Source organism: Ruditapes philippinarum, unplaced genomic scaffold, assembly GCF_026571515.1.
Source record: "Ruditapes philippinarum isolate M1 unplaced genomic scaffold, ASM2657151v2 ctg4770_1_1_1_1, whole genome shotgun sequence".
NCBI classification, from domain to species: domain Eukaryota; kingdom Metazoa; phylum Mollusca; class Bivalvia; order Venerida; family Veneridae; genus Ruditapes; species Ruditapes philippinarum.
This window is the reverse complement of record NW_026862665.1, coordinates 52,447-73,156: the sequence shown is the minus strand read 5'-3', so window position 1 is coordinate 73,156 and position 20,710 is coordinate 52,447. Positions and strand designations below refer to the sequence as shown.

General features: G+C 33.0%; 2 protein-coding genes across 2 annotated transcripts; both read right to left on the bottom strand.

Annotated features, from left to right (window-relative positions):
* Nucleotides 1-910: 910 nt before the first annotated feature.
* LOC132719815 (TPR and ankyrin repeat-containing protein 1-like) lies at nt 911-7,881 on the bottom strand (the record flags this gene model as incomplete). Its single annotated transcript, XM_060703738.1, has 10 exons — nt 7,516-7,881; nt 6,720-6,921; nt 6,252-6,426; nt 5,578-5,755; nt 4,100-4,304; nt 3,350-3,478; nt 2,285-2,622; nt 1,875-2,003; nt 1,519-1,650; nt 911-1,235 (listed from the first exon to the last, which is right to left on the bottom strand). Coding segments are annotated over exons 1-10 (2,179 nt in total), but the record flags the coding sequence as incomplete, so codon positions are not given.
* Nucleotides 7,882-7,986: 105 nt separating this feature from the next.
* LOC132719816 (TPR and ankyrin repeat-containing protein 1-like) lies at nt 7,987-20,710 on the bottom strand. The gene is made up of 14 exons (XM_060703739.1): nt 20,537-20,710; nt 15,582-15,682; nt 15,068-15,195; nt 14,353-14,475; nt 13,879-14,044; nt 13,053-13,249; nt 12,237-12,357; nt 11,590-11,719; nt 11,268-11,410; nt 10,329-10,598; nt 9,955-10,095; nt 9,455-9,574; nt 9,010-9,162; nt 7,987-8,462 (listed from the first exon to the last, which is right to left on the bottom strand). Exons 1-14 carry the CDS (start codon nt 20,566-20,568, stop codon nt 7,987-7,989), a joined length of 2,301 nt encoding a protein of 766 aa, XP_060559722.1. The 5' UTR covers nt 20,569-20,710.

Sequence of the window (20,710 nt, the reverse complement as noted above, 5' to 3'; positions counted from 1 at the left end):
TAGAGAGCTACTCATGGTTTGACAATTTTTAGAACATGTTTTCATAAATAAACTTCTCAGACAGGTCACTATGAAAAGACCTGCGGTTGGAAACAAACAAATTGCCCAATAGTGCAACCCTGACATTTGACTCGTAGATTAGCCACGGCTACTGTAAAATGATTTTACTAGAATATGAAAAACATTAACAAAGTCTTTCTCTTGGTCTCAGTGTGTCCAATTACTTCAAAATGCATCCACGAATAAATGGCAAAAGTATAACCAGACAGACATAAATGTACTTTTTTGACATTTAAGTATAATTTTCACCTTTCTGCTTTCATAGCTTCCAAAGATGCCACAAACAAGGCCTTAGGTATTTCAAAATCTATTCTTGAATGACAGAATTGATGACGAAATATGATCATCAATATACTTTCATGAAATTAAAAAAAAAAGGAGAAAAATAGAATCCCTAACACAAAACATATTGTCATTATGTAAAACATCGGTTTCATCATACATATATGCATGGTAATTTAAAAATCAATTCCGCAATAAGATAATAGTGACTACAGACCTAGATTTTGTGTATGACCTTTTGTCCAAACGTGCTTTAAATTTATACACAATTATTTTAAAAATAAATTCACGAATGGCAAAGTTATACACCGAACATAAAGTTGGTATGAAAGGACGGACGCCACCAAAATCATATCCCTTCTATTTTACTTTTTTGGGGTGGTTATAAAAAGTTTATTTATATTTGTTACCACAGTGCAAAACCTTTTACAATTTTCAAACCAATTTGATATGCTTATACTTAAATAAAATGCCATCATTACAAATCTTCGACGGAACTTTTTAGATTGACGAGAGGGATTTGAATGAAAAAATGCTTTTAAAACATAAAAGATGAAATGTCGAATACCTGTAAGGAACATATCATTTGGATTTTTGCAAAGTCTGATGAGCAAGAAGAGCTCAGCCTGGGTGAAATCCTGTGTCTCATCAACATAGATTTGATGTATTGTAATTGGAGTTGTTTCCATGTTTGCAAGTCGTCGGAATATATCATGGACAACATCGGTTTCATCAAACATTTGATGGTTTTTCTTGTAATGTTCATATAACAAGAATATATCATAAATGTCATCCCTCTGTCCAGAGAAATTTGGTGCTCTTTTTCTTCCCAACTCCATATATTCCTCTTTAGAGAGATAGCCGGTCTTTGACGACAGAGATTCATACGACCCCTTTATAAAATAAATAAACGCATGTACTAAAACTAACGTGTACATTATATTGAAGAAAAAAAAACCACAACATATCTTTAAAACAGCAGATCTCCAAAGTTTTTTTAAGCTTTTTGCAAACATCTTGTAAATGTATGTTAACAAGGAAAACTTTTATTGAATAAAGCACCTGATCAATATTTCAGCTTTCATATTTATCAAGTGTTATTTGATAAGCCGATGTCTTTTTACAATCAATGAAAAGTATAAGGTAAAAAAGGGCCCTATCGTACAAAGAATTTACCTTTATGAATGACATAATCTCTGTCCACACTAAGGATGGATGGTAGCCAGTTCTTGTTTTACTTTCTAGTTTACGCCACATTTCATTTTCAAAGACCTCATAAGTAACTTCTCTGTGGACGTCACCTTCTCTCTGCAAAAACGATGTTAGAAACTGCAACTTCTTTAACAAACAGAAAAACAAAATGACTGTAAAGATTTTAAGATAAAGTAATAAATCTGACACTTCTACTCGGCTAAAGTCTTTTGGAACAATACCAAAGATTGCCTTTTGAAAACGTTGGTAGTACCACTGTTAACATTTCAATGAGTAAGAATTAAATTTCGGCTACTGAGTGTACAATAAAAATTAGTAACCTTTTTCTTATCCGGTTCATTGTCACCACTTTCGGTTTCATCAAAACCATCTTCATCGTCAGAATCATAATCGAGAAAACGCAGATCAGTTAAACCTTCATCCGCCACTTCCCAACCATCAACATGGATCTGTATTTATATATAACAGATACATTTACACAATTTTTTAATAAAGGAAAATTTTAAAAAAATACATTAATAAATTTTAGGAAATTGTGTTTATTTTCTGAAGTCACCTTTCGGTGTAATTTCATCTCTCTTTCGAGGCTTTCTTTCTCATAATAAGTAATAACTACATGAAACTATATACTGTTATCTTAGTAAAACTTAAGTATACCATTTATTAATGACACTAGTATTTAAAATAAATACACATATTTTTCACAAACGTTATCATTAATTTGAATAACCTTCATAGATCCATCTTCTTCCCGTTTAAAAAATGGATCCCCAATGGAGGCGTCGAGTTTACATAGCATTTGTCTTGATGTAAGGAACAGTGGGTAGTCTTTTTCTTGCAAATCCTGAAGACGATTTGGCAAAAGTTGGTCTGAACCCTCGGTTGGCACTGCTGAAAAACTTACTTCAGCATTCTTAAAATCTCTGAACGTCTTTTTGACCTCAGCGGCAAGAACCTGGTTTTTAGTGATGAATACTTGATGAAAATGTTCAAACGCTTGTGTACCACAAGCTTGATCATTTTCATTTTCGACCTCAATACAATCTGCACTTGCTCCATTGTTTTTGTCTGAAAGTTAAACAATATTAAAGCTGTGCTGTGTTGAAATTAACTTTTAACAATCAAATAGTTACATACACTGTTTTTTAACAAATGAAAAACAATAGAAACGTTTATTTTTTGTTCATTTTTATCGCAACACTAACTCAGTGGAAGTCACAGGCGACTTTAGAGCTTAAGCAGAAGAGGAATGCCTCGGGTATCCCTCTGTGCATAATATCAGGTACGAACGGGTACCTGAGGAGACCGACGTTCCGTAAGATAGCTGAATAGATTTTTTACATGAAATAATTCAAAGTCCCTGATGGGATAGAACACACAGCGGCGGGGAGCGTGTTGTTGACGTCAAAGACATTTACACCACGGCAACCAACACACTCCTTATTGAGACGTCAAAAGACACATGATATCTGACAGACAGCTTGGTGTATTTTACAGCAGTATGGATTAGAATTATACATTCCCAACAAGAATCATTGACAACGAATATGTGAAATCGAAAAAGTAGTCATTTGAAATTGAAAATATGTCAGCATCTTACAAAGCGTTTTATAGTTTAATATTGAGTTACTCTTTTCAATTGTGCAAAGGTATAAACAATTATTTTGACAATTCAGTTTCTCGAACATCTCATGAATAATCGGTTATGCTTACAGTGCAATAAAATAAAATAAAATTTATTTGTTCATTTGTAAGAGATCAATAATTGACTAGTTACAAAAGTTGAATTATTTACCGATGCAGTCATCGTTTTGGTGACATTGTGTCGATGATGACCCTGGCAGAAGTGGGTCTTCGATTCGCCTATTGATCCAGTATAATTTGTACTGACTCCAAAGTCGATATAAACAGCAAGTCGTCTTCCCTTTAATACAGATAAATGAAAATCTTGAATACTGAACGGAATTAAGCATCCATAAATTATAGTAGCAATATGACAGGCCTATGCCAAGCAAGAAGTAAGTATACTAACACGTGCTATCAAACAAGACACAAAACTCTTAATGGCGTATATTTTAAGAAATTAACATTAAATACATATCCAAACTAAAAGCAGGCAAATGTAGCAAAGTAAGGTTTCGTTTGTTTGTTCGGGTTAAACGGCGACACTTCAATAAAAGAGATATTTGAACATATAAAACAGTTTTAGAAACAGACCACTTGATTTCATCTTGATTTATAGTAAAGTCAGTTAGCTAAAATTGTACAAAAATACATACTTGTTGACCAAAAATGGAACAAAAGACAAAAATGAAAGCAGAAGATCAGCCTGGAACATTCTAAGTTAGAGAAGAGCAATAATGCAGAAATATCCAATTTAAGGTCCTGAACATTGACCTATAATAAACGTCTTCTACATGTTCAATTTGATGATGTATAATGTTGCATGTAAGCCTTTACCAAGTGTCACACAATTGCTTGTACAAGTAGCAAAGCTCCATCTTGCAAAAACGAAACAAAAAAAAAATAGTATCTTTTATAATACCTGTTCCACTGCGACCAAGTAACAAAATTGCTTCTTTCCCACTCAAATTGATCACAGCGTGTTCTAAATCAGTGACTTTGAATGGAAAGTCAACCTTGACATCACTATTCTGTAGGAAGTGTTTAACTAGCGGTGTGTCCACGGGATAAAATTTGAGAATATGATATTCTGTTTCATTTGAACTTGCGGGTGGGATATGTTGCACCTGAAAAATATTATTGTGAAATGTGGACTTCTTTATAGACAAAAGTAACTAAAATTGATATACGTTTGAACGTGTGTTTATCATTTATCAAAATTCTAAGCTCTTGGCTTTGTAGTTTCAAATAATAAGACTTTTCTTATATGAGTTTATATGAATCAAATGACCCTGGGTACGCCCACTGGAATGATTAACACCAGGCTCACAATGTTATGCTATATACATTAGATCTTGGAATTGTAGCCTCACAAATATAACTGAAATGAGCTTTCTTATACACATCGTGTTGTTTTAATAATTTTTCTGCTAAAAAGATTTAATCTCTTTCTATCAGTTCAAAAGATACAGTACGAAATTTTAAGATTGGTTCAAAAATACTAAGTGTGACGGGGCAATATTGACCAAATGCGACATGACTGATACCGGTTATGTAGAGGCCAAAAACGCAATGCTTCCTGTCAAATATCTAAACTCCAGGAATTGTTATTTCACTAAAATAAGATTAAAATGTATTTTTCTACACAAAACCATATTAACGATAAAGGGGCATGATTAATATCTGTTATTTTGTGATGCACATGTGATGTAACATGGGAAATATCTTAGCTCTAGACATCGTAGTTTTACACTATGGAACTATGAAATATGTTTTCTATACATGTTTATAAAAATCAAGTAATCCCTTGGGCAGATCAAATTTTGGTCCCTGCAAATCGTCTTGTTATACTCATTTTATTTTTCTGCTTAAAAGTTTTAATTTCTGTTACAGTTCAAAAGAATGCAGATTGGTGCAAAATGACTAAGTGTGACCTTGAACCGATTAACGTTAAGCCTGCGTTCTACACAGACTGAATTATTATTGTTAACAATTCTGACAAGTAGTTTCAGTTTCGTTCCATCGGGTCAGAAGATACAGAGCGGACTTGACTGCTAACAGACAGCCGGACAAAATTAGTCCAATTCATGTATGAATTGAACATAAATACAATTTTACAATTCCGCATTGTTAAAGACCTAGGTTGCCCCTTGTTCCGTTACTTCATTTACAAACGAGCATCCGAGTCGAGCTCAGAGCGTGCCACACGCTAGCTTAAAACTTCATCAGTTAAGGATTCAAGTCCAAGGCGGAATTAGTGGCCATAGCGATATGTGCAACTGAATAGAGTCAACAACCGTAACAACTTGGCCAGTGGCGGCCCTTTTCGGGTACTGCAAGGGTAATGGTATTTTAGTAATGAACAATGATGTGCTTCAACTGCTGATGTGAGAAACTTACCTGCTCTAGTTCTTGGAGGTTTTGGGATATTTCTGGTTCATTTTCGGTAAACAATAAAGGATATGTTTTGTCAAATGTTTTACGGCGTTGTTCATTTTCTTTTTTCAAACCTTTCAGTTTTCTTTGTATGATACAGGTATTGCCACGTTGGTGGGAGCGCTTAATGTTTTCGACCGATCTGCAAATAAATGTTTGATTAAATATTTATAATAGCAAAAGCAGATAAGAATACTTTGTTAACATTTTATATTGCTCCTTGGTTTCATACATTAACATTCTGATCTGTCAAAGTGTAACTGAAATATAATCCATGTTTTGACATATAATATAAAAGCAGGCATGGGTCAATGAGCAAGAAACGTTACACTCATTGTGTAGTACTGGTTGCTTCCAGGAACAGAATTGAAAATGTTTCAAAAGGCTTATATCTTCCAACATAATTTAACTAAAAATTAGTATAATTTAAAGACTTAACTAAACTTAAAACAATGAAAATCAAAGGCAATAATTGTATTCCTCTTTACATGAAACTGGCTGATTTTATATGGCAGATATTATAAAATCTCTTTTTTGTTCCTGCCTGTTACGGGTTTGAGTACAGTAAACGAAAGCGATGCCATGTATTTGTTCAATCAGATATTCACGAAACATCCGTTTTATTTTCTGTATGTTACCTTTCAATTTTATCATGGTCCATCACAACGTCCCAAACCCGGATCAGCTGTGAGTATATTCGTCCACCGCGGACGCAATGAGCAGCACCCTTTTTGGAAGGGTTTAATCTATTGTCAGCAGTTTCACTACATCTCGATGAGAAACTAATTGCATTCTCCCAAATAATTCTTCGACCTGAGACAAAAAACACATCAAATTTTAAAAATGCAATATATTCATTTAATGTAACATTAAAACCCTGACTTTAAAATTATTATAAAATAATACTGTTATTACTTTTCTAGTTCATAATATTCTGCATTAAAATAAGTGTAAGCTGTGTATTTACGAAGATGATTGTCGGTCTTATTTTTCTGATGTTTTCACCCGTAATTAATCAGTGCCTATAGTAAATATTTACACACATATTCATAAAAAATATATAACAGTCCTAGGCTTATAATTAGTGAAGTATCAGAAGTATTTACCTTTGCTCAATTTTGCCTCAAATAACATAATTGACTTTGGAACATTTTTAAGCTGTTTGCATAAGTGCCGTTGCCAATCACCGCTTGCTAACATCTTTATAATCCTAACTATTTTGCGCTTCAATTTCGGTATCACTTGTTTGTCTTCTAATACCTTAAGTACTTTATCTGTACATTCAACCTCCCATGGAAGATTTTCAAACTGAAAAAAAATCGCATCTATTAAGACAAAAATATTTGAATTTCATATAAATATTCTAGACAGCCATTTGAACAATCGAATATTCAGACCTTAAATTTGATACAGTTAAAAAAAATCTTAAAAAAGGTGATCCCTCGGAACCATTAATCACAACAAAATCCAATGAAAATTGCAGACTCCGTTTGATTGAGTCTGTACATGAGGGATAATGAAAATGTGCATCATTCCCATGTCCCCTAACACCGGCTTGAGCAGTACTCAATTTTCAACACTTAAACGTGCTGGGACAAATGATCCCGAAGGTCCAGAAAAAATAACAACACTCAAGTGAAGTACAGGGCAATTTTTTAAAACTGCCACATAGCACTTGCCACCTGCCGTTGTGAAGTATAAAAATCTGGAAAAAGATGATCCCTCGAAAGCATTAATCACAACAAAATTACATGAAAATTAAGGTACATTTATTTTTTCAATGTCAATCAATATAAACATTTCGTTTATGTAAAAAAAGCTCCAACTGAATGTTTTTTTTTAATACAATTTTTAACACTATGAATAAAACTCCGAGCAATGACAATAACGTATTAAAGTTACCATGTTCTGTTTATCCAAATCATGTTCCAAGTCATCACGTACCAAAAATGTTTGTGCTTGTGGTGTATCCGTCGCATCATCCTCGTCTGAATCAAGCGAAGGTGGGTCAGACATGTCATTGCTTTCTGAATCAGACACATCTGATTCCCTTACGTCACTTTCCTTTAAATCGTTTTTTTGAATATTATTGTCACCTGTACAATCTTCAAATGTTTGATTTTGTTCAGCCGTGTGAATTATTTCTACCATGTTATCACCTTTTTCCGACGAACACTTTGCTGCACTAACGTGATCAGATCCAAGACTCAATAATGTACTGTTATTATTACTCACATTCATATCTTCTTCATTTTCTACTTCTACCATTTCTTGTTCATTTCTAACAGTGACTTTCTCATCAATTAGCACGTGCAAGTGGTTTGGGTTATCATCAACAATACTTTCATTACGTTTAATTTCAGCATTATTTTGTCAGACAACATCATTCACTTCTATATATTCAGGAAGCAATGATAGAAGATATTCAATATTTTTCCTTGACTCTTGTATTTGTTCTTTTCGTGATTTAGGTTTCGGCTTGTGTTCTAGATCAAACTCATGTGCTCCTGTTGTTGAATCATTTTTATCTTCTTTTTCAAAAGTCTCATACGCAACCTGTTTTCTTGATGCTTTTATCCTTGAAGCATTTTTGAGATAATCAAGTAAACGAAAATGCTTCTTTTTTACATATTCGCTAGGATATTTCTGTTCTTTATTATAGAAATAAGCGGACACATTGTAATCACAAAGTATCTCTGTGATTTGCAGAACCATATCGGAGTAACCCGATTTTGTTAAAAGGTGATATATACAGTCACCATTAACATCAACCTGTTCTGGGTCAAGGCAGGAATATTTATCTTTGTCAGTATTCCACTTGTTTAATAAATCTTCTATAAACTTTGACTCTGAAAAAGGAGAAATGCTTATGAGATTCAAATTAATTCAGTCTTGACTTAACTCGGTCACGAAAATTTCAAAAAGAAAGACAAACTACTTGTTTTTGTTTTCAGTGTTATGTGTTTAATGCAAAGTGGCAGGATTGTATTTTGTGAATCTTGAACAAGATAAACAAACATGTACAGCATTTTTAATAAGTTTGTACGGAAATAACAATGCCCAAGTGACGATTATGTTTAAACTGATTGTAAATAATTCAAAATAAAATAAAATATTTGCAACAAGAACAGTTCTTACCGATTCTGTTGTATATGTTTCTTCAAATTATTTAAATATTTTATATTTGAAAGGCTTATACCATAGCATTCAACTACCAGTCAGTTTATTTCACTTGGTAAAAAAGATAAACGAGGGAGTCTGAATACCAGCCGAGGCATAATAAATTATTAAATCTCTTTTTTAAAGACATGCATGGTACGCCGAATCAACTGTAATAATTACAATTGTGCAACAAATTTAAGCTCATAAAGATGAGAAAAATTTGGATTATATTACCTGTTACTTCAAGTGCAACTTTAATCAGAGCATGTATAGGTGTATCACCTTCTTGTAGAGTAAAATCCGACACGTCTGCACCCCGTTTAATGAGCTCAACACTCAATTTGAACTTTTTCAAGTCAACAGCTTTCTTCAAAGTCACTTTGCCATCTAGAATTTGACAATACAAAATATTCTTAAGCAGACTTAAGTACACACACCATATTTGATATAGAATGACATACAAAAAGTATTACAATAATATTATTGTAAGATTAATAAGATAATAAATATCATTTACATAATATCATGTAGAATAGGCACATTTTGAAATCGATCTTGTTTGACACATGTTGACCCGAATATATAGTCAGTTACATTTTGGAAATGACACAAATTAAATTAATTTGGAAAATTAATGACAATCTGTATTATTTTTCAGTCATGCATTTGTTTGCCTTACTTCCATCTCCAATGCTCCAACCATTATTTAGTAGGAAACAAATGTTTTCAAATTCTTCATCATCTGAAACGGATTCTGTGGCAACAATTAAAGGCTCCACCGTAAATTTTGATGTAAATTCTGAAATAACAAAAGCATCCATGTAAAATTCAATTTATTTCTTATTCGCATTTTATGCAATTGTCACATTACAAATGATCATGGGGTTCGTTAAAAGCATATACTTCAGGGCGATTTGTTAAAAATATCATTTAGGGAACTCCACTGACGTTTAAATGAATAAAATACAAAAAAGATTACGATTATGGTTGTTGAAATAATATGTCATCAATCTTGCATAAATACAATTCCTAGCAATAACGAAGATATCACATTTGTATATCATACACTATTTTCAAACAAACAAATTGCAGTTACAACTCATAATATTCATTTTATACAATACAAACAATATCGTCTGTTCGTATATATTTATTGTTTTCGAATTTTATAATATTTACTTTTCAGATCGTTGTCTACAAACTTCTTATTGAACGCTTTAACTGTCAGAATTAATGGAGCCCACTTTTGCACTAAAAACAGCCCTTCCATAATCATATAGAACTTTGCTTTTCTCAGTGGGGAAAGGAATGTTGTTATATCTGTAAAAAATGTATTGTATTGTATCTCAAAGTTCTCGAGTCTTTTCATTTAATACATGCGAGAATAAAAACTTATATAATAATGTATTTGAAAAATGACATATTGATACTGTATAACAATTGTTAAATAGCAATGGTTAACAGTTTAAGAACTTAATATAGCATATTTCTAATCAGTCCAACAAGAAATCTTGCAAAACGTACTCTTAAACTATGTTCTTTCTATTATTTACCTTCTGGACTTTCAAGATACTTTACTAAATCATCTACAACTTTCTTTTCAATTGAAGTATGAAATGTGTTTAAATGGTCCGAAGTCAAAATGTCTGTCATTGCTTTCAGACCACCTGTCTTGTCTGTTGATATAATTTCGAGCGCCTTTGAGTGTTGTTGCTCACATTGGTCACATTTACGTCTTCTCTCTTTCTTACCCTGTTGCATAGCATTTTTTCTGTTAGGATGACTTCTGCTTTCATTACCGTTAAACATTTTCTTTTGATTGCCTGTTAAAATGGGATGATCAGTTACATAGACATTCATACATTATTTCGGACATATATGTAATGAATTCAATGAAACTAAACATTCGTTTATGTACTTTCTTATCACGTTTTTGTTACTAGCATCCTCATTACCTTCATTTAATATATAAAGTTTCTTGCATATCAGACAGGATTATCTACAGTTTACACCGGTATTAGACAAACCAGTCAAGACAATTCGTGTGCGTTAAATGACTTCTTTCTAGCGCGCCATTTATAAATGAATAATGTCCTTAGGATGACGTCAAAATGCCGTTATTAATGAAGTTGTAAATTCATACTCTGCCATAAGAAGTGCTAAAAACGCAAATATTTTGTCATTTCTTTTCAAAATATGATAAATATGTAATATGTAAGAAAAAGAAACAAATAGTTTGTCATTGACACTGATGTCTAGCTTTCGGGTATCTGTTTATTAGAAACTCCACAGAGCCTCATTACTGCCGTAAACAGTTACCCTCGAGCCGGAAATTCCAGTCTGCATCGGCAGTTGGTGTAAGATTCTTATTGTAAACATCCTAGATGGAGTAAAATTTTATAACTTAAAATATAACAAAGTCGGGAAATACTGACAAGATAAACTAATAATTTGCATTTACGAACACAAGACTTAATAAACATATTGTTTACCTGTTGTTTGTTTCTGTATGCTTTCTACTATAAGTTCTCTGTTCTTTTTTTCACCAGATAGATATGAGTAGGCTGTCCTCTTATCATTATTCAGTTTCTGTGCATCTATGCCATATTCCAGTAGTATTTTTATCACGCCAAACCTTCGTTTAATACAAAATGTCATATTATTACTAGATAGAAAGTACATATAACTATATGCCGAACTACCCCATTCTTAATTCAAAGCATTATTTCCATTTATACTGTAACAATAAAAAATTCAAAATGCAGAATTCGTTATCATGTTATTGTTTGAAAGAATGTTTATGTCATTATTCACCTTGCACGCCTATCAACTTTTCTTTCCTTCGTTGCTATATGAAGCAATGTATTACCAGCCTGGTCACACACGTGAAGTTCGTTGGCATTTGTATTCTTTATCACATATGCTAATAAGTCTGGAAAACTAGCTGAAAAAAAGTACCATTACACATATATAAATGTTTCTGATTTGAAAACAAGAAGGCTTATCTGTAACAATTGCTAAAAACTTATTATTTTTTTACAATGCAGATTTTTAAATTTGTCCTGCTCATTTTGTACCCATTTGGCATGATTTCTGAAGCTGTTTCAGAGGTCCACAAAGTAATGCCTTTTAGTTCTATAAAAGTATATTTCATTTTTTCCATCATGCATAAAAATAAATGAGTGTTTGAGTCAGATGTGATTGTTTGAGTCAGATGTGATAATCTGACAGACGTTGCTTTTCACAAAAGACAAATACAATTTTTAATCTTTTGCTGCAAAACCAAACCCGAAAGCCTGTCAGACATTTTTGCTTCATCACATCTTTGTGTTAAATACCGATTAAAGCAAATATCGATTAAAGCAATATCGTTTTGTTGCGACAACCAAAGGCCTTTACTCTTAAGGTAATGAAAGATTATGCCATTGTAAATTAAGCAGCTGAACAAGAGTATATCTTACCGACTAACGATATTCTCACTGAAGCATGTAGGTATGTGTCACCTGGTTCAAGTGATATAGCTTTCCTATCTGATTCACAATGTAAGAAATACAGCATCATATCAGCAGACCATGGATGACTCTGTTTGGAAATAAAGTTACAAGATTATAAGTTTAAACAGGGCATAAAAGTCATAAGACATATAGAGTTTCTATACTACATTATATTTTAAATTCCATTCCAAAAATATCATATGTATCGTGCGTACTGCAAACATTCGTTGATTTGAAATAGTGCATCTTAAAAGTATGAATATACTGTCTGAGCTCTGTCTTGTACCCGGTCCTGTTTTTGTTTGGGGTCCGTCTGGGCTCCTTGCCACTGGTTCTTGTTGCTGGGTCGTATGGGGGTTGCGTTCATTGAACGCCGCCTTTTCTTGTTGATCTTGTTTATCATATGTTAAAAACAGACATAGTTAAAGTGACTTGAACCGCGTATGCCTATGTTTTCGCATTATTTGATTATTTGTTGGAATTAGTTCTAAATTTTATAAAATGAATTCTAAATGTCATGAAATGAATTCTAATTTAAAATAAGTCAAGCAACAGCAGCAGCAGCAGCAATCTACTTCCATGAATACTTTTATAGAAAAGCAATGTACATAAAGACCAAAAGAATGTTACTAATTTGTTTCAATTATTTTATAATGATGAACGATAATCTACCAAAGATTACTCCATTTACTTTACATTGTATTGTTTCACATTCTTACAAAACTGTATCAAATACAACATGTAGTTCAAATATAGATAAATAATATATATAAACGATTTTACCCTGATATCATTTAAACTACAAAAACACGCTACGTTAATTTGTATCTTAGGTAGAATATTCTGGTCATATTTGATCAGGCTGTGTGCTATTTTTCCAGTTTTCCATTCGTTTTGGAGCACAAATTTATGACAGATCCTAGCCCATAAAGGTCCATTTCCAGGCAAAGTTGTTGATATTCTTTGAATCATATATGTACCTAAAATAAGTGTTAAATAAATAAGAGATATATTGTGATAAATAAGAAGGTATAAAAACGTTTTAGAACCATAATTATTTGTATTATAAGAGCATTCAGTTGTTCCACTTATTTTACTTATTTTCGCTTTTAATGGCAAAGTACAGAGTAGATTAACTTCATATCATCGTTGTTACCGACTAATATAAAATATTTACATGTCCTTTACATATAATTATATTAAAACCCATATCTCAATATATTAATTTCGTCGATTCCTAGTAAATTCTTGTTATATCCCCCGAACAAATCATCTCAAAGTATAAACTTGAATTGTGTGATGTCACCCCTTCCTTTTCAATAAATAAAACATTATCATGGAGAGTGCTCAACATTTACAGAAGCTTGCATAACTTAAAATAATGAGGGGGAGAAAGACAACCCGATAATACATAACAAATATTACATGTAATACATCGGTACAGGATAAAAAGTATATTCATCACTGAATAAGCATTTAAGATAAAAAGTAAACTCATGTAGATCATGAACCTTAACCTCAGGTTTCTAACTAACTGTGTGTTTCACTCTCACTCTCTAAGACAAATTATCATAGAGGCAAAATCATAAATTATCAATATGACACTTACTTTGCTTGTTTGGTAGCTGGAACAAAAACTTTACTATTTCCTCACATACATCAAGTACTTGTGATGTTGTACAAGCTCCAGCATAATGAAATGCATTGATGAAATCGTCAAATGCATGATCATATCTTTCCAAATTTGTTGATGCCTTAGCACGTATCAAAAAAACCTGTTGACCAAATGAACGCGCTGACTTTATCAATATCAAGTATTAATTCCTTTGAATGAGAGCAATTTTGAAATAAAGCTATTAATATAAGTAGACAATTAGATAATTGTTAATTCATGAAAGGAGACAGGATAAAACAATATACATATAAACATCAATGTCTTAAATCTGTCATAGGCATTTATTTAATCTTACTAGCTCAATGAGAGATTTTAAAAGAAAGACATAAATGTCACAAGATTTCATCTGCAAATAGTTGCAGTTCATGATATGATATGCTATGATATGATATATGACTTGATACATACATCATAACTTGGCACAATCTTTAAACTTCTATTTGCATCGTTCAGTGCCTTATTAGAGTCTCCGATCTTCAGATAACTGTCAGCTCTGTTTTTCAGTGTAAATGCATGAATGTCCTCATGCCCCTAAAATAAATTAGAGAATAGATTACAATCATCTTACATCATTGGTACACAATATTATCACTACAGTTACAACATAAAAAAAATTCTGCATTGAGCAGGAAACGAAATCCATAAAGATTGCAAAAGAACCCTGCAAATTTAAAATGCTGCAAGCTTAACCCTGACCCTGCTACATACCTTAAATGAACTTACCAATCTTTCGATGTCTGGACTACCAATCATTTTCAGATAAAATTTCAATATAAGTACTGATCGAATAATAAGTAGTGCATACAATATTCAGACACCACGGTCTCTGCTAGCAGTTTGAATTCTGTTGTATCAATAAGTTTTATTGCATTGAACATCGTATTGTCATTATTTCAATGTGTCAATTAAAATGAAAACCTTAACGACAAAAAGAAATTGATTTGAAAATAGTGTTAAACCTATAATTATTCTGGTGAGAAAAAAAATATTTATAGTCCACGAAATGCTGGTAGATCATCCACAAAAGTACCCTTACAGTCCACAATGTATCAAAATATGAAAACGCTAGTAAAATTGAATGATATGCATGCTATAATGAAAGAATTACAACAATACAAATTACCATGAAGTGATCTCTTTTAATTGTGAGAAGGATTTTGCTAAATATGTAAATCGCATTTTCATGTTCGTTGTTTTCATTCTTCTTTTTTCCGATATCGCATAGTCTACGAACGTGCACATGTTCTATAGCTTAAAAAATAAATATTTATATATAATTTATTAATATATTAACAATAATAATACACCTGATAAGATTCCTAATATTACATGTCAGTATAATTTCTACTTCTTATCTAAATGTTTGTAATGCTGAAAACACAAAATAAGTACAATATTATTGCAATAACTGTCGTAGAGATATCGTATATCTATTTTTAAGTACTTAAATATCAAAGCTCTAATAAAGCCAGATTTAAAAGTATTCTGGTATCAAAATTTTAATAATTTAACGGAATATAGGGAAGAGCGTCTTTTGGGACCATTTTTAATCGAGGAAGCATGATTTATCCTAGTTTTGCATATGGCCGTTATTCAATGCTATATGCCAAATATCTTAGCTATAAAATTCAGCTTACTTTTGTTGTCTGGAAGAAACAAGTCGTATATACGACACGGATAATCATCATGGAGATAATCATATGGGATCTTCCCCTTCTTATCCTTCCTTAGCACGTCACTGAATTAAACAATTAAATGTCCAAGTTAATTGTGACGAGTTAACAAAATACATTTCAAATTCATTTGGCAATTACAACCTCCAGTTACCGATACAAATCGATACAAATAGCATTTTAATCAAGAAAATCAAGTGACTGCAAAACAGTAAATAAATAAAATAATCAAGAGCTGTCACGCAAGTGACAAATGCCCCCGAAAAGGTTTCTTAAGCATGCAGGTATTATGAAAAGAAAAGAGAATGAAAGTCACTAATTGCTTAATATTGTTCTTGTGGATGAAGTATTATTTATAGCAAACTTAACACATTGGCACAAGGGTATTGGACGCGACACAACATCTTGATGTGGTAAACATTTATGCCAAGTTATTTTAAAAACCTTTAATGCATGACAATGTTACAGTTTGGAAACTAATGTGTAACTTGAAACTCTTCTAATGAGCATAAGCACCTTCAAACTATAAGAGTGAACTTGACCTTGGAGATAGGAACATGGGTCTTATACACAACATGTCATCTTGATGTGGTTGCCATTTGTGCCAAGTTATTTTAAAATCCTTCGATGTATGACAAAGTTATAGTCCGGACACAAATATGTGTACCTATAATCTCTTATTGTGATAGCGTGAACCTTCAGACTGTATGTGTGACTTTGACATTTGAAAAAGGACGTGATTTTTGGACGCGACACAACATTGTCATGTGATAGACATTTATGCATAGTTATTTCAAAATCCCTCAATGCAGGACAAAGATACAGTCTGGACATGTTGTTGTGTAAATGGGGACAGACAGACGGACGTGAACCTTGGCCACGGCACATCGTCTTGATGTGGTTGACATTTGTGCCAAGAAATTTTAAAATCCTTCCATGCATGAAAATGTTACAGTCCCGACATGAATGTGTACCTTCAAACACTTCTGGAGAGAATGAATACCTTCAAAGAATGAGTGCGACCTTGACCTTACATGAGACATGTGGTCTAAATAAGGTTGACATTTATGCATAGTTATTCTAAAATTATTCAATGCATGACAAAGTTACAGTACGGACACCATTGTGTCTATCTATAAACTCTAATTGTGATAAAGTGAAGTTCAAAATGGTACTGTGACCTTGACCTTTAAGGTAGGTACGTGATTCTAAGAGGTGGCACGTCATCTTGATGTGGTAGACATTTATGCCAAATTATTCTAAAATCCTTCGATGCATGACAAAGTAACAGTCCGGACACAAATGTGTGTATCTAAAGACTCATATTGTGATTAAGTAAAACTTAAAAATGTTAGTGTGACCTTGACCTTTAAGGTTGGGACGCGATTCTTGGACGCGACACCTCGTCTTGATGTGGTAAACATTTATGCCAAGTTATAGTAAAATCCTTCGATGCATGACAAAGTTACAGCCCGGACACGATTGTGTGTACCTATTAACTCTAATTGTGATAAAGTGAACTTAAAAACAGAAGTGTGACCTTGACATTTGAGGTAGGGACGTAATTCTTAGACGCGACACATTGTCTTGATGTAGTAGATATTTTGAAATTATTGATGCATGACAAAGTTACAGTCCGGACACGAATGTGTGTACCTATTAACTTTAATTGTGATAATGTGAAACTTCAAAATGTAAGTGCTGCCTTGACCTTTGAGGTAGGAGCGTGATTCTTGAATGCGACACATCGTGGAGTCCGGACACCAATGAAGTGGGGACGCACAGACGGACAGACAGTGCGATTTTAATATGCCTCCCTTCGGGGATCATAAAAATAAGAGTGACAAATAATTATATTTGTGTATTCTTTTAAAGAACTGAAATAAATCTTATTGAGGGAGCACTAATTTAACAAGCAATTATCATAGTAATGCAAGCAATTCTTAAGTCCCCTACTGGTTAGAACCATAGCAAAATTCTGAAGGGTCATTGGCCATTCACTTGTATTTTTATTTTGGAAATGTTCTTTAAAAGTGATCACAGGAAACATTTTTTATGAACAGACAGACAGAGAGACTAAAGGACACTCTAAAATTAATTTTTTATACATCCCTGTTACCAAAATATAACATTTTTAAAAGCAAATTCTTAAAGAGGAGATAACTCTTGAAACAAAGATGAAAGACGTCATACATGATGTAAGTGTAACGAAGAACAATTAGTAATGAAGGTGTTGATAATGATTTATTCTTTTGAATTTGAAGTAAAAGAAAGTTCAAAGAATGAATAAGAAAAATTCAAAGTTTAAGGAGGAGATAATTCTGGAAATATGGATGCTAGATTTGTAAACCTTGTCATATTATTATGATGTGGGAGTTTGAAGTAAATCCTATAAGTAATGAAGAAATTGGAGTAAAATATACCAATTTCTCGATAAAAATCTAAGTTCAAGGGGGACATAATTCTGGAAATAGATTTGGTCCATGATGGCACTGAAATCGCTCAGCTGTATATAGGGCCCTGGGCCAAGGCCATTTTTAAACCAGGGGCTCTTATTTGAAAAACTTTGGTAGACACCAATTAGAAGATGTTTTATGATAAATATATAAGCTCTAGCTCTTTAGGGTTTTTAAAAGAAGATTTTTAAGCTTTTACTATATACATATAGGAAAAAACAATGACCCCCTGTGAGGGGCCTATTTTGACCCCAGGGCTTTTATTTGAACAAACTTGGTAGACACTCACTAGAAGATATTTAATGCTTAGTATCTAAACTCTAGCTCTTTGGGGTTTTTATAATTTTTTTACTATACACATATAAGGAAAATCCATGACGCCTGGGGCGGGGCCAATTTTAACCCAAGGGCCCTTATTTGAACAAACTTGGTAGACACCCGTTAGACGATGTTTCATGATAAATAAATAAGCTTTAGCTCTTTAGGGTTTTTGAAAACAAGTTTTCTTTAAAAATTTTACTATATACATTCAGGGAAAAGCAATGACCCCCCGGGGGCGGAGCCATTTTTTACCCCAGGGCTTTTATTTGAACAAACTTGGTAGACACCCACTAGAAGATATTTTCATGCTTTATATCTTTATATTGACGAGATTGCCGACGTTTGTTAAGTATTACTCCCTATAAAAGGAAAGAAAAAGACAAGCATAATCTCCAGACTGCCATCTACCCATATTTCAAGTGTCATAAAAATATTTTTATTACTTTTTGCATAATCACTAGATCCAGTTTATGTGTAAAATTTGCCATATTTTCAGTCTATACGTGTCATAGCATTTCTATACTGCCATCTATTCATACATCAAGTTTCCAAAAAATATTTTTAGTACTTTTTGCGTTATCACAGTATCCAGTTTTGTGGACGGACGGAGTGAAGTGCGGACTGACGGACGGAGGGTAAACCTAAAGTCCCCTCCGGTAAACCGGTAGGGGACTAACAAGAGATGTTTGTGAAACACTTATGCATCCCGGCAGTATACATTATGGGCAGAGTACATGGAAATAAAACTTGCCTTCTGAGGGGTCATCTACCAGTACTATCTGAGATGCATCAACCTATCAAGTCTTATGTGTCTAAGCTAAAAAGATTTTTGACTACAGGAGTCGCACAAACCTTGGTTGTCATATTAGACCATTAGAAAGGTTTGACAGTACTTCTAAGTTATAAATTATTATAAATAACCATATTTAACCAACTTAATTTTTATTGTTTTCTTTATTTCATTTAATCAGAAGACCTCTATAGTTAAAGAGTGACATAGTAGTGGTCGGAGTAATATGTTGGATGTGCATAGCAGGAATGGTATGTGCTTAGCAAACCTTATGCTAGATATATACATGATCAAAACATGAGCCATGGATATGCGTCGCAAACTCTGCGGGACATAATACATAATAATTAATCGGTAGCGTGTCGTGAATAGGTATGCACAAGCTTGTATGTATAATTCCATTTTTTTATTTCACATTTCAAATATATGTTTAATCAATTTACTGTGTTTTTTTGTCAGAGTTTTACTGTATTTTCATGCATTTAAGACTTCATCAAATCATGATATCGCGACGTTTATTCTGAAAGAAAGTTCATAGAAGATGAAGGCATAAAGAAACATGATATTTGCATAAGTGGTGATATCAAAACTACAAATCTATTGCAGTCAAAGACAAATTGTTAGCTAGAAGATATGCTTGCATTTACTCAACTTTTCTATTATATCTTTCAAAAGATATATGTACTTGTAGCACCGGTTTTAATACCACAAAACAGCCTTACGAATTTTTTTTTTAGAGGATATTGATTGCTTTCGTATCAAGAAAGTAAAAAAAACAACCAATTTGGCAAATCATGTAAATTAAACACGTACATATACATTGTTGAAATGGCATACTGGAATATAGGTCGATAGCAAACCGAAAATATGAATAAAATAGAGAAAAACAGAATCCCTAAAGAAAGTCCAACACAAAAAAATTGAAAATGTTGCAGGCTCGGTTTGACTGAGCCTGTTCATGAACGGTACTGGAAAGTGCAAGTTATCGTCCACGCCCCCTAGCACCGGCAGAATTCAACATTTAACACGAAAATGGTGAAATTTTGAATTTAGAAACATCTGCAGATGTGTTCATACGGCGGTAATCATGGAACCTTCAATGTGACACAGTAGTGCAATTCCATGAAAAGAGGCGTATGGTCCCCAAGTAAAAGAATATTTTTGCCCTAAACGAGAAAACAATGGGCGGAACTAAATAAAATGGGATTTTGAAAGGGGATCTGAGGTTATGAAGCCTGCATATCAGAGATAAGACGTCAAAAGACAAATTTAAAAAGCAGGTAACATATCCTTAGGGTGATTATACAGTATTCAAGTAGGAGTTTACATTGTATTCCATATATAGACCTTACTTGTATTCTTTCATCAAGAGCATTCCCGCCATTTTGTCAAGGAAATCGGCCGCAAGTTTGTTTTTGGCTAGAATGTGAAATCCTGATTCCTCTGCTCCACGTTTATCACACCAACCTGACCCATTTTGAGGAAATTTTTCCAGAAGTAATGTCGAACCTACAAGTACAGACAGT